Source organism: Anopheles coluzzii, chromosome 3 (genome assembly GCF_943734685.1).
Source record: "Anopheles coluzzii chromosome 3, AcolN3, whole genome shotgun sequence".
NCBI lineage: Eukaryota > Metazoa > Arthropoda > Insecta > Diptera > Culicidae > Anopheles > Anopheles coluzzii.
The window spans coordinates 11,085,455-11,100,594 of NC_064671.1; the positions used below are offsets into that span (position 1 = coordinate 11,085,455).

General features: G+C 45.2%; 2 protein-coding genes across 3 annotated transcripts in view; both read right to left on the reverse strand.

The window, feature by feature from the left end:
• Positions 1-15,140, reverse strand: part of LOC120960136 (tRNA-dihydrouridine(16/17) synthase [NAD(P)(+)]-like) — an 85,351-nt gene that overhangs the window by 42,989 nt on the left and 27,222 nt on the right. The gene's annotated exons all lie outside the window — the stretch shown is intronic.
• On the reverse strand, positions 7,656-13,416 carry LOC120960137 (uncharacterized). The gene is made up of 2 exons (XM_040384119.2): positions 8,338-13,416; positions 7,656-8,243 (listed from the first exon to the last, which is right to left on the reverse strand). Exons 1-2 carry the CDS (start codon positions 8,619-8,621, stop codon positions 7,880-7,882), a joined length of 648 nt encoding a protein of 215 aa, XP_040240053.2. The 5' UTR covers positions 8,622-13,416; the 3' UTR covers positions 7,656-7,879.

Below are 15,140 nucleotides of genomic sequence, written 5' to 3' on the forward strand. Positions count from 1 at the left end.
CTAATGCTGCTGCGGCTAATGATAATAGTTTTAGCGAAAAGTTTTTCCCACCCCACAACAGTGTTTCAACTAAGCTCGGGCGGTAAAAAATGTGTACTTTAGTGTGGTAAATCTTCAAACTGGAAGCTGCAGCATGAATTGCTGCTTTTGAAAGTTGTACCTTTAGCAGTTTTTGGTGGTTTAGATGTAGTTGATATTGTGAAATCTCGCATGTGAAGTTTGGAGTGTAATTTTGCGTCAATAAGATATTGCAGGTGTACTGAGAAGTGTAATGTAAGCAACAATACATTGTTGTCGAAGTATGGGGAAAAAATGCTTCATTTTCGTTGTGTTAAATCGATTTTATAACGTTGGTTGCATACTTTTAGGGGTAAACCAATTTTGTGCAAAATATTGCATACATTTAGGCGCAAAATTCCTTTTTCAATCCCAAAAAATGCTAGAGAGAGAGAGAGAGAGATAGAGAGAGAGAGAGAGAGAGAGAGAGAGAGAGAGCCTTGCTCTACTAAGACGATTTTCAGGAGTTTTGCTACAACATAACCTAAAATAAACCTACAAAAACCGATAAATCCATTTAAAAAACGTAATCCTCAAACCTGAATCGTGCTTAAACGATCTTGGGACGGTTTTTTTTTCTTAATTTTCATAAATGTTCCAATCCGTTTCCTTTAATGGCTATTTTAGTGTTGAGTGTTTTTTGGGATAATCTTTCAAGTGTGGGCTGTGTTTTCTCTTCTGTTTGTACAGCTTGTTCTTGATAACGGACCTACAAACAGATAAAAAGTTCTATTTTGTTTTCAACTTTTGATAATGATGCTTAAGGGAGATGAGTTTCCAATGTTGCAACATTTTTTCGCCACTCTTTTGGGCATTTTTTTTTAAATTTCAGCGAGCGACGGAAATATCTCACTCTTTATATCCGTCCGTCGATTCAGGATGGTATGAAAGAAAAACAATTTGTTTTCCTATTTTCTTTCGCATTACGAAAGAAAACATAGGGGATACACAGCTTTTTCTTCACCTCGTTGCAAAAAAGGGGAAGAAAAAACACCTCCATTTTTTGCGTACTATGCCTCCGGACCCTATCAATGCCTCGGAATCGAATCCTGCTCAATGCTTCCCCTCAGTTTGGGGAATTGGTTTAACCTTCTTAGACGGCAAACGCACACAGTACGACAGGACACTTCAGGGAGGATGAAGGAAAAAAGAGAAAAGAAGGAGCAAACGACGACGACGAAGGAAAAAAAAAACGAATTGCCCATTTAATTTTTATTGTAGCCCTTTTTTGTAGCCATCGTTTCGCCATCGGGAAAGGGGGGAGACCCCAACGCTCAAAATGGGCTTGAAGGGTGCTTGAACGCTGTCACGCTCTTGTCACTTCGTCACCGGGCGTAAACGGCCACGCCAGACCGGGGGAGCTGGGTAGAGTGTCGGTGGGGAGAGAGTAGCAAACTGTCTGCCTGCTGTTGGTGTTGATAACGAGCGAAAGGGGAAGCTAAAAGGGCGGGCGAAACGCTAGCCGTCTTCTAAGCGGAGCAGCCTTGTTCGCTCCGCCGCCTCGAGGACCTACTTGATGCTGATGATTAAGAGGCCGCTCGAGATCTCCTCCCGCCCGAACAAGTATCATCGTGTCGGGGGGAGAGTGTTGTTTGTCAAATGAAGGTGGAGAGAAGGGGGAGGAGTTTTGAAAATTACAAGCTGTTGCGAAGTACCTCTTTTTATGGGATTTTGATTCAGACAACTCAGGCCGCAGGTTAGAACGATTGTCTGCTGGTTACACCAGCTTTATATTGGTCGGTAGTGTAGTTGTTTCGGATATAATTTAATTTTAAATTTAGAAAATTCAACCAATTTCCTTAGCGAAGTATTTGCTATATATCATTCCGCAAAATGAAGCACATACTTTCTGTTCCACTATTGATTGGAAGCAAAACGATGAGCTTGAACGCAAACACAGGAAGTATTGTTGCCAACATAGCCCACTCGCTCGTGTGGCTTTGCAAAATCAGGACAAAAAAGGGATCATCTTGCAAGGAAACAGCAGTTCAGCTTCCACAGCTTAACCGGACAAACAATCTGGGAGAAAAGTTGTAGCTTCCGGTTCGCTCCACATTACCGAGATGCGAATCATCTCATTTACTAGCAAGAACTACTACCGCTGCCACTGCCACACTACAAGCGCAAGAACACACAAGCAAGTTAGCCCTCTTTCTGAGTTTGCTTTTCTTGTGGATTTCTCGTACCACCACCACCAAACCTACGCATCCTGACTATCATTTGCAATCAGAGCAAATCCTTCTTCCCTTTTTGCTGCTTTGAAAGACTTCATCGATTCCACACAAACGCCAGCATGGATTAGGGTCAAGGAAAATGGTGAAAAAACAACGATAACTTCATCTGAAATTTGTTGTGGAAAACTTTACCAACACGACCACGCACGGTAACACACACATACATACACACACACACATCTAGACAAAAACCAGAAAGCCATAAAATGAGCTGAAGGGATCAACTTTTCCCGCAGCAGCAAGGCAAAAGGCGCTGCTGCAGCAAAATGATGCGTTCGTGTGCAAGAAATGCAACCCACATCGCCTAGCAGTGTAGTGCCAGTGCAGCAGTAGCAGCAGCTCGAGATCATGCTGTTTGCATTCTTTGCCACCTTATCCGAGCGGAAGACAGTTGCAAAGAGTTTTTTTTTTGTCTGCAATATGAAGCAGCTCAGCGTGACCTGGTTGTTTCCGATGGTAGAAGTTTTTCAGCTTCACGTCTCATAATCGTCTTTCTTTATCCTTTGCAATGCGTCTGAGGTTGGTAAGAGGGAGGAAAAGAATTAGCTGAGATAGTTGAAGTAGTAGTTTTTGTTGGTAGCTTTATACTTTTTCGATTAGCTGGAACATTACTTTACTAATAAGGCGTGTAATGTTCGAGTGTTAACATTCCGTGCTTAATATTAAAGCCAGTTTGCAAGGCGAATTGCATACCTTTAGGCGGAATAATAAAAATTATAAAATTTAGAATCGAAGTTTGATAATAAAATGAACCAATTGAATTTGGAGGTTATTTTAACAAAAGTTTGATATTTACACGTGATAACTATCCATTGGAGTTATTAAATTTCATAACCGTATTAAAATATGAAACAGTACCCATTTTAGTTTGATGGCACAATTATATTAATCTAATTCTCTCTGCACTCTACACTTTATCGTACATCGTAGCAAATTGAAAGCACTTTAACGAGGATATTGTTCATTAAGCAAATTGCTTAATACATTCCTCTTCTACGCTCTCTTCACCCTAGGAATCCTTGCAACTGTTTGCAACAGTATCTCTGGTCCACTGTCACAGCCGGTACATTAAAATCAAAGTTCCAATTTGTTCTAAAACACGCCACACCGAAGAAACCTTCGCCGGTCAGAGAGACACTGCACAGCGCAACTATAATCCTCGCTACCAAAACGAGCGTCCCAAGAGAGTCGGTGAGAAAAAAACGAACACCACAGCGGATGGAAAACTCTTTCGGAGCAAGTAATCAACATTAACATCATGGTGATCATGGTGCTGGTGGGTCGTCGAGGTCATTAAAATCTCTATCCCAAATGGGAGACGGCGAGCGCACACTACCGAACTCCCTGAAGGCGGTGAAACAGAACGCTAAACGGGGAAGGGATATTTCGCGGATCATTTCCACCTTGCACAACGGGAAGACTGGCCAGACTAGCAACAACAACAAAAAAACCTCCCCAACCACACCGTACCGAACGTGAAATGGAACCTCCCTCCCTAGGGAAGCACATTTCCGCATCACATCATGTTCCGGATAGTTTAACGCTGCATTGCCTCAGCCTGTCAAACGGACCCGGTGCTGCTGCTGCGCTGGTCATCCAACAGGCTAGCTCCAAAATAAAACAGACAAGAAAAGGCGAAAATGGCTTTTCGAGCATCAGCATCCAATCTATTCCGCCTGTCGCCTTTAAGGCAAACCGGTCAGAAGCAAAACTCTCCCGGGACGGTCGATCAGTCTTCAGCCTCATTTTAACCGCTTTGGGAGGGATGGTTGGACTTGGCTTCGGAGCGCCGTTCGCCGGAACCGTAGGCATCCAAACCCGGAAGTCCAGCCCCATTCTCTTTGGGGCCATCGTAGTTTTCCAAATGAATTCAGTGTATCGCTTACATCCGGTTCTGGGACCAAAGGTTCTCACAAGGGGCAAGCTCCGAGTGTCACATCCGGGCAAACCCAGCCCGTACAGAGGCTGAACACAGCTGAGAGTGTGTCCGAAATGGTTTAAGACTAACTTCGGCGTGATTGAGACTGGCCAACCGTAAATATAACCAGCCGTACCAACGTTCCCTAGAGTACGATATGGCTGCTCACGTTGTTCGGAGAACGTCCCTTGGGCTCTGCACGGGAAGTTTCCACACCACCAGGGACAACGACGATGGCCGGAACCTGTCAACTTGACTGCTACACGTTCTTGCGTCAGGAAATGCATGGATCGAACTTCGGACAGGATCGAACCACGTCACGTCGAATCATTCTGGACTGATTCAGTAAAATTGAACATCATATCACCACGGTGTTACCCTATCCTTTTGTCGACATAAGAATGCCTACCGGGTAGGCCTAGCAGGAGAAAATCCAGCCCAAACTAGAAAGCTGCAAAAGGGCATAAGTGACACAGCCCGTTAGCTAATTTATATCACATGATAAGTTTAGCCCGTAAGGCTTTTTACTTCCCTTTACGGGATCTTTCTCCTAGTGTTACTGCTTCACACCCGGAAGGTTAGGGAAACCACCATGCACACAGCTTACACACCCCAAAATCCGATAATGTGTTCCACACCATCAAGAAACCATCTGGTACGGTCGGTTGGACGGTTTGGGCTCTGTCTGTGATTAGGAAAATGCTCCCAAATTAGCGCGCGCCGTATGTGCTCCGCACAAAATGTGACACAACTTTCCCCAACATATGGGTGTTCTTTTCCCTGTTTTTTTTGTATATCTCGTTCCCGATGACAGTCAGAGAGCTGTTAACTAAATTACGGAGCTTCGTTATCTTCATTAGGGTATCTCGTTTTGGGCTCAATTTCTGAAAAGCAAAACTGCTCCCAAGCCGGGAGGCTTATTGAATTGAAGACGATGAGGAGAAAATGAGTTTTTTTTGCGGGACACGTGCCGTAAATTCAGTTGTGAATAAAGAAATAAATTGATGGTGACCTGCGCCAGCCAGTATTAAAGTATTTATTAATTTACTATAACCACTGTATTGAGCCATATTTCTATGCTGCACATCTGCTAGATTGCAATAGATATTTTATCAATTCCAGGACGGAACAGATCCAGGAACTGGTATGTTTTCGGTATCAACTTCAGTACGATATGAGTCCAGGATTAGTTAAAAAACCGGTATGGAATCGAAATTGGAATGAGTTGCAAGATCAGATTGTATATCAGTATTAATGCATGTATCAGTATGGGTATAAAAATAGTTTCAGAAACAGTACCAAGATCAGTAGGAGTGCACAATAGTGGTGTGCTCTCTAGAGCGTACTCAGGGTACTCCGATCTGACTCCGGTTATTCTCACTTATTCCGATTTCCACTCAGGCAAAATAGGAACCACCAACTCCGCCCAGAGTCAGAGTTGCCCGAAATTCGGAGTAATCCAAAGTAGTCCCTAGTCAGAGTCAGCCGGATTCCGAACGGCTCCAGACGATACTAAACGGCTCAGTGTAATGCTGGGCGGATCTACCTTCCGGAGTAAGTTCCAAAATTTTTGGAGTCGGATCGTAGTCGACTCCGAATTTATACCCATCTTTACCTATCAGTAATGCACAACCAGTGCAATTCCAGGACAATTTAAGTATAGCGTAATTTCCAAAACTGGAATGATGTCGCGATTAATTCAATACTAAGTGACAGCTCGAAAGCAAATCAGGCAAATTTTCAAAACTGGTATGCATTCAGTATTTGTACCAGGACTCGTCGAAATCAATGCCTCAGAAACAGTTCCATTTCCAGAATTCGTATGGTTTCTTGATCAGATTATCTTGTTGTGCCCCTTGAACATAAGGTGCACTTCGGAATTGCGTTGCGTAACACCCGGCAACCGGGTCAATTTAACTAGCCTCCAACAAAGTTTAAATATTCAATTCAATTCTCACCACAACGAATGGTTCTGGTTTGCTTTTGAAAAAATAATATCATTCCACACACACACACAAACAGCACAGCACATATGCTTTCGCTTATGCCCGCCAGAGTTCAACAAATATCATTACTCAGTGGTTAAATGTGAGGTTACCATTTTCACTTTTCCAATCCCAGAGCACACACACATCGAGCAAACACTGACCATAACAAATTAGCGGTCAGTCTATGTCGCTCGAGAGTGTTTTTTTCTTGTACCAACCAACCTGATTGAAAATTGTTGTAGTGCCACCAATCAAGAATTCTCTTACGCTAGTACGTGTGTAATTGACTCCCGGGGGCTGGCTGCCACTTGTGTACGCTGGTGTATTTGTCCCCGTGTGTGCGGGACTGGCACAAACACATGTAAAAGCAAGTGCAGGAGACATACATTCGAACCAAAACAAAGACAAAAAAGACACCAAACCCAAAGTCCATTAAAAGTTGGTCAACCGGCAGTGCCGGTTTGCCCCGTTAGGACCGCGAGCAGCGGCGTGCAGTGCGCAGTGCAAATGCACAAAGTAAATCCTGTGGTTGAAGCACAGGAAAATCAAACTACCACTACTACTACTACTACTGCTAGTACTGCTGCTGGTGTTGTCCCAATTTTATAGGGCGCCTTAGTTCTCGTGTCTACTGCCCGAAAAGGATGGAAGGCGCAAAAGTGATATCGATCAGGAGAGTGTGAGAAGAACTGTAGAACGGTTCCTGATGCACTCGCTGACGCATACACACACACAGAACGCGGACAGTGGAACTAGTGTGTAAAAACACAAAACGGAACAAAAACTAAGCGCCGTAAAGAATCATCGAACCAATGGAAAAACAAAAAAAACCGTCAACGGAAATGTCGGTGGCCCAGAACTAATCTAGCTCGTTCGAGGGCAGTAGGGCTTTTGAGGTTTTGCTTTTCTCTCTTTTTTATTTGAATTTCTGTCTCGCTGGACATGCACATCGACCGTCCCGTAGCAAAAGGGCAACCGGTCACTAGTTCTTATGCCAGCTGGTCAGCTAGAATGCATTACACAAGCGTTACACACACACGCGCGAGCGGGGAAAGCAATCGATGTGCAACGTTGCACTGTGACCTGCTTTTTGAACGCTTCGAGTGGATTGTTATGGGTGGCACGCGTTGTTTAGAAAACCGACCAAACCACAGCGGTCAATAGTAAGTTGGAAAAGGCTTCAGATCATCAACATTGGTTGGTTTGGTTTTACAACGAAAAGTGCTGCAAGGAAGCGGCTTTTTCAGAAGTGAACTGTACCAATTACTTAAACGCATTCTGTGTGTAGCAAAGAGGCTGCAAAACAGAATGAAAAATCAATCGAAAAGGATTTTTAAAATGCTCTTAGGAGCAGGGTCTTGATGGTCTTGGAATGCTTTGTTTGGTAAGGACTAGGAGTTGATCTTCAACGATGCAATTCCACATAGATCCTTTGTAATCCTTTTGAAACAAAACCCTCACGAATTTCCCACAACAAAAACACTCAAACAAAAAGGGGCTTTTTGATTATTTGTAGACAAATTGTATTCATTGTTATTAAATGATAAATTTAAAACCTATCATCTCTCGCTAAATCTATCCTACTCTGCTAGGGGAAGGCGTCGTATGTACAAATCCGGAATCCGTAAACCTAAGGAACTATCACGATTTAGGAACTATATCACTCGCCACGTCTATGGACACTATTCGAGAAACGAATCACAGCACAACATGCTGCTCCCGATCGCCGTCTGATACTCGGCCATCTGCAGATGGTCGTCCAGATCGTCGTCGATGTAGTAATCGTTCAGCAGCAGCGAGATTTCCTGCTCCAGTGGCAGGGCGGCAGGTTTCGCTTTCACCTCCGGCACCGGTGCGTCCCACGCAATATCCTTCGCCAGCAAGCACTCGTCGTACTCGTCGTCCAGGAAGGTGCTCTGGTAGATGTGGCTAATATCGCTGCAGTTAAAGTTGAACTCTTCCGGTTCGTCGTCCTCGTCCTGCTGCTGATGCTCGAACATTGCATCGATTGCACCGCAGATCGGTTCCGTTGGTGGCATGTGGTTGCTATAAGCAAGGGGAAGAATAATCAAAAAAGTTTTATTAAAACACGGAAGCCAAAAAGGACACGAATGTTTGGAAGTTTGGTGATGGAACTTACCAGAAACCGGCGGTTGGGAACGCTTGCTGTAGGTTGTTGTCGTACAAGGGATGGCGGGAGAAGTAGGACGCTTTCCAGTATTCGTCGGCTAGCTGTCCGCAGGGCAGACTGCGCCTTGGTGAACACTCGTGGCAGTTTGGAAGGACGCTTAGGCGCGGGAACATTTTCAAAAGTAGCCGATACCACAGATACATCAGGATGCGTTGCACTAGCAGCATGAGACTGATCTCTTCAAAGCACCAGCACATGTTGTCACGTTGGTTTTGCACGGCGTAGCTACACATGGTGGTTGATTGGTTGCTTGGTTTGAATGGAATTCACACAACACAGAGACACGGAATTTGGTTTGAAACTGAACTTGAGCAACTACACACAACTTGGTGAGTTCCCGAGATGAAGATCAAGCACAAAGATTAGTCGGCCGACGTGACTCTACTGCTCTGATGAACGTTCCGAAAGCGAATGATGTTCAACACACCGGTGCAGCTATGTTAAATACCCAAAGGAGAATCGTTTACCTTTCCTCCAAAGGGACCACCTTTGCGTAGCCCTGTCGAATTCCGTGTCGATCCTTTGCCTGCTTGACCTGCCCGAGCACACACCTGGATGGTAGCTACCTTCGCCAGCAGCAGTCCTGCAGCATCCAGGATCCTGCTGGGCACACATTCCGGAGGGCGTTACCTTACCAATACGATCACAAACATTGCAGCCCGGGTAGCCCACAATGCAACACGTTCCATCATGCAGGACGATTTCTAAGGACCTCTTGAACAACGGTAAAGGATCTTCCCGGTAACAGCAGGTAACAGGAAATCCGCCCGGCCCGGTCCCAGGAGGTACTACATTCGCACCCGCGCGCAGTAAGGTCAATGTGTTATGCTAATGTTATTTTTGTGCACCCCGTCTTTCCTCAGTGTGTCTTGTTCCTACCTGGCGCGTGTGAAATCGAACATAAAGTGGAAACCTCCTCCTCGTTGGCACCTCGTGCTCGGGCCGTGAGGATCGATCTCGTTTCGTGCTAGGATCTTCGGTTTCGTACTCCCCATCAGGTGCGATCGTCGCATCCCTACCCGTTGCAGTTGGGAGGGATCAAATGTGACACCTTCCACCTTCACTCCGATCGCGTATGCTGCTGATCGAGCTTGTCGTAACGTGTTCCAGGGGTGTTCACTGTTATTACAGTGGTTGGGATGTGCTTGAACGAACAAAAGGAACTGCTTTTACGTAGCAGCAACAGCAGCCTTGTTTCATAAATAGGATTTGCAACCCCGGCCACCAGGAACCGGCACAGAAAGGATGCTGCTGGTTGCTGGTCGAGAGCTAGGGAAGCCGGTCATAAAAAGAGGTTGAATGAAGTTGAGGAGCGCTGCACTTGGTTAATTGAAGCACGGGCAGGTCAAGCTGTGTTTCTCTCTGCACCCTTGGACCAATAAAGTCGTTCAAACGGGAACAAAAAGAGACTTTAGCATAACACAAGAAATTTGATGTATTTTTCATCCCAGCGTGCTATAAAGTTCGATGGCTTGTAAATGCATCAATATTTGTTCTTTTGGGAGATTTGTTTTTAGTTTCCTCGGCGAGAGGCTGACAGTACAACAACCCTTAACGGTCGCTTCTAGTGGAATTATGCAAAAGATAAACTTTTGTATCTGCTTTGGAGAGCGGTTGCGCAAAAAAAAAGTAAAATACATATCAAACAAGTATACTTGCAGAGGAAAGAGCCCTTGAAAGATCCTCCCTCCCCTTTTCCCTTTAGATCAACATTTCTAATATCTGCCCTTAGATACATACCCTAGAAAGAAAAGGAGAAAAAGAGCGAGCGAAAAAAAAAACAAAATACACTCAGCAAAGCGAGCCTGAGCGCTTCGAAGTGAAAGCTAACAAATTTAACATTATTCATATTCACACCCGAACCCTTTCCACTGTTCTAGCGCATATTGAAAACTTTGCCACAACTTCGTCCTCCCTCTCACCCCTTTTATCGTACGCCCAGTACAGCGATAGAATCAGCGTCCCATGCCCGTGCGTCGTGCGTTTTCGGTGCGGTACACATCACAAAAACCCTGGGCCCTTTCGGCCCAACGGGAGGTCGACGGGACGACGAATAAGCTCCCTCGGCTATTGGTGGCAAAAACCTGACAGGATTAATATTTCTGCGACGGGCCATATATCCACCGCACGGGTGTGTGTGGCGCCGGCCTGGTAATCAGACATGATTGCGAGAATTTGTGGCAAACGGGGCGCTGTTGCCGTCCGTTAGGCTTGCTTGCTAGACGAAGCATACGTTGGACGAGCCGGGCGTCCCTTGCTTTGCTTTCCATGTGGTTAAGAAATTGGCGCATGCAGACATACGCGTATCATCTCATTACGGGCGGGGGGAGGTTCGAGAAAACGGTTATTACAGCGTAAAACGGAACCGGGGAAGCTGTGTCTGTAGTAATTGCGGCAGAATATGTGCTCCGTTATCCAAGTAGCCTTATTATCACATGCTTTCGTCTGCGGAGTCGGCGGGCGCTGACACGTGTGCGCAAAAGATGGGTGAAGCGAGCGCACAAAGAAAAGAAAAAAACACACACACTCTCCCAGCAGCCTACTTTGGAAAGTGTAATCAAGAACATTTTCGTTTAACAGGTGCTGTCGACACACCGTTGCGCTGCACCGGCGTATAAATGGAAGCAATTTGTTTGCGGAAGCGGATGGGAGCAGCGTACGACCCGCCGGAAGTTCATGCTTCAAAATTTAATCTGGGATAGGTAACGCTGCCTAGCAAATGGGCGTTTTGAGTGTGGATGAAGCTTTAGGGTCGTTTTTAATTTACAATAATTCATTTTCGCAATAGGCTTTTGTTAGGATTTATCTTTGCGTATCGAGGCGGAATGGAAATAAAAAAGCTTTTATGCACTTAATAAGTTCTTCAAGTAATGGGAATAGATTTTAAAATAACTCATACCAATAGATTAGGGTAAAAAGAACAGAATAAGTAAGAAAAATGTGCATTTTACTCCAAAAATAATTATTTTCTAAATAAATCTTAAAGGACACACACTTTAACGTCCTTTTAACATCACTCAAGCATATACTCTTAAATAGCGAACGAATTGGAGCTATGTAATAAATAATTCCCATCAATTGCTTATAAATAACCATCCAATTATCATTGTAAGAAAATTAGACAGCAGAAATCCGAACCACCACCTGCTACCAGCCAAACGACAATAAACTGATAACAAGAGGCGAAACCAAACTATATTTGGCCTAAGGTGGCTGACCTCTCACCATCATTGTCAATGTCGGCCTCCGGTTCGAAGGACCATTAATCTCAACCGATTATGATTATGATGTCTCGCGGCGCTACCTTTGCTGTTGTTTTCTTACTTTCCTCTACCCAAACATGGTTTGAGGTTTTTTGCTGAGCTCCAACCGCTCTTTTCCTGTTCCCCTTTCATTCCTAATCCTCTCCCCAGGGCATTTTTTGCTCGTTGTGTGTGTGTGTGTGTGTTTGTACCTGTAAAGCAGGACACTTTGAAGATTATCCGTTCGCGATAAGAACCATCGAAGCGCGTTCGGCATTTTTTTCTTCTTCTGTTCTGCAACCGTCGTGCCCTTTTCGGCATTTCTTTATACCAAAATAAAGTGCCATTTGCCGGCGAAATTGCCGGCCGCTCTTCCAGCTCCTTTTTATCAACTCACAAACTTACACACCGTGGAATATTGCCCTCATCGTTTGTGATGCAAAGGGGTCGCCACAGCGCCACCCCAAAACGGCACACCATGATTAAACGAGATTACGAAAACGTGATTTTTCGTATGAATTTTCGCGGCGAATGGCGAATCCTCCTGCGTTCCCAAGTGCCACCCTACGGCATTTTGGTCGAGCGCGAAAGAGACACAGGGGGCGTTCGTCGTGTTGTGTTGTGACCCAAACCCCGGGACGGGCCTTACCTGGCCTGATCTTGCTCGTTGACATTACACACAGGACACACGGAACATGAGCAAATGGAGGCAATGCCTTGCCCGAGAGCGCGTCAAAACGAGCTCGAACCTCGAACGCTTGGGATTTTCCCAGGGGTGATCTCTTTCTTATCTACTTTATTACATTAGCCGCACGGTGCACTACGGCAGAATGTGCCGGCTGGAGGATGTTATTAACCTGCTGGGTAGTGTGCAAACCACACAAGCAAAGCCGGGGCATATCGTTATGAGAAGATCGGTGGTAGTGCCCTTGTTTTGCGGTTGCCTTGAGCATAAAGGTCCGAAGGCAAAGTAAACGTTTTGGAAAATTGCACATTTTAAACTTTTTACTCCGTAGTCAAAAAGGGACCGATTTTTACGCATTTCTTGTACCACAGCACCTATATTAAATTGTAGTAAAATATTTAATTCTTTTTTTTAAAGATCACTCCCTCCCAGCGTACTTTTTGTGTCACGTGCACGCGTTATGAAAAACCATTTTGCTGTACGCGCTTAACCGTACGCAACCGGCTGCGCAGCAAAACGGAAACGAAACTAAAAGCTACGATCCATTACCGAATGGGGCAAAATGGAGTTCACCCATCGCTGTTCGACCGTCGCTGTCCGACCGACGGAGCCCTTTTTGCAGAGAAAATAAACTTTCCATCGGTGTGCCTTATTTTTTCCGCCTTCAAGTCGTTAGGCATGCAAACAAACAGAAGGAAAAAAAACGTAAATGTAATTTTTACACCACGACACGGAACATATTACATGCGAGGTGGGAAAGGCGGCCTTTAGTGTCTATTATTATTATTTTTTTTTGGCAAACGTTTGGCGCCATTGTGAACCCAGGAGAACGAGTGTAAGGATCACATTTTCAAATATTCGTACCATTAACTCACGCGTCAGGACGACACTTGAGCAGACTTTTTGTGTGACCCTTTGTTTCATGACACATTCCAGTCCCTTGTTCCACTACTTTACGAGCAATAGTGCAAAAACCAAATGAAACCGGTTCCACTTACTGCTCGCACTTCGAAGGACACACCCCAGCAGAAAGAACCTCAGTTTTGGGGAGGCTGAAATTTGCTTGCAAGTTGCTCTCTTAAAGTGTGGCATCCCCCCCCCCCCCCCCCTCTCTCATCAAAATGAAGCCACAACATAAAGCGTAAAAACAAATTATCACCATTGGCCATTATTCGATTGAAACTAAGCAACCACACAAAAAAGAAGGAACACTGAATTCTTCCTCGAAAGTTGAGCGTTCATTCCATTCGTTAGCGGTTTTGAGCCTGTGGAAGAAATTTAATTTTCTATCACCAGCGGCCCACATTCCAAGCGGCCTCAACACACCCGGACCAGCAGCACCACATTCCTCGACGACAGCGGCTCGATAAAACTGAACACACTTGTGAAAAGAAGTGCCGCACACCACACCAGCAGTGTTGTAGTGTTGTCCTTAGCTCCGGTCCAAGAACGAACCTAACGCTGGAATGGACTAGCAAGCAAGAGGAAGAAGAAGGGGACGCGGCACACACTCGGTCACGACCGGATTTCTGGCGAGGAACGGGAATTTATTCCTCCAGAGCGAAACCAAAAACGGCCCGGAACACTTCGGACAAATCCTCCGGGTGCAAAGGAAGAGCACGAGTTTGATTGCACCTCGCGGAGGTGGACCGGCACACTAGAACTGGTGCTCTCTGTGGGTGGAAAGAGTGGTGGGGTGGTTCGTCTATTTTCAAAAACACACACACACATTTGCCCATCCTGTTGGTCGGTGTCTCCATTGCGATGGGCATTGTAAAAAACGGGCTCTTTGGAGCTACAGATGAAAAAAAGGGACATCAACGCGCCGCAAAGGAAAGGAAATTCGCCTTGTGGCAGGCGAACAGAGAAGCCACAGGAAAATGTGGGAAATACATGCATACATAGACACACATGTGTGTGTGTGTGTGAATGGCAAGGCAAATAGGGAAGTGCAGGGCGGGCAAACACGAAAGCACCAACGGAAAACTAGGACACAGGCGAAATTGTCCACGGGCGCGCGAGACTTGTGGAACAGCAGCAGCTCGGTGTGTGTATGCATTCATTTGCATCTGATTCGGTTCTGGGAATCTTTTCCCTCGCAGTTTTTCTTTCCTCGTTTTGTTTTGTACGGATAGGGAAGTAGAATAATTCCCGCATGGCCGTGCGCCATGGCGACAGGAAGTCAGCAAACGTGGTGCGCACTGGTTCGGTACACCAACTGTGTGCCGCCGAACGGCCTTCGAACGGACAAGCACACGAATAATATTCAAGGAAAGTGGCGCTCAGTGCCGGCCGGTTGTGAACGGGCGGGGATGACAATTCGTGGAAAACTACCCCACTCAGAGATGAGATTCAGCGTTTTTTTTTATTTCTCAGTTTGTTCCTAGGTAATTTTTAGTACGTATTTAACAGAAATTGCTATTTAAAACTTTTGCCAAAGAGAGACAGAGAGAGAAAGGAAGAGATTTAGATGCCTCAGGAACACACTGAATCGATTTTAATACAGTTAAATGGGCTCTAGCCGGATGAAGACGCTAAAGTTTTATCAAATCAGATAGGATGGATTACGCTGCCTGAGCAAAGTGAAAGTAAGTCTTCTTTGATTACTACAAATATTTTCCTTTTTCGTATCTTTTGGTTTGGCAAATGTTTTTTAGACAAAGATTTATAAGAATTCTTCTTCCTTTTTTTGTTTTTGGAATCTATCACATTAAATTATTCTCCCCACTTTCGCTTCTCATTTTCCCTCTTCCGAAACACATTGCCATCTCCGTCACAGCCTCTTCGGTCGGTGGTCGGTCTACGGTCCTCAAGCGGGCCTTTAT

Coding starts and splice junctions, on each gene's coding strand:
- LOC120960137 (XM_040384119.2), bottom strand. CDS start 8,621: ATGTGTAGCTACGCCGTGCAAAACCAACGTGACAACATGTGCTGGTGC. Junction 8,244..8,337: donor TTCCCAACCGCCGGTTTCTG/GTAAGTTCCATC, acceptor CCTTGCTTATAG/CAACCACATGCCACCAACGG.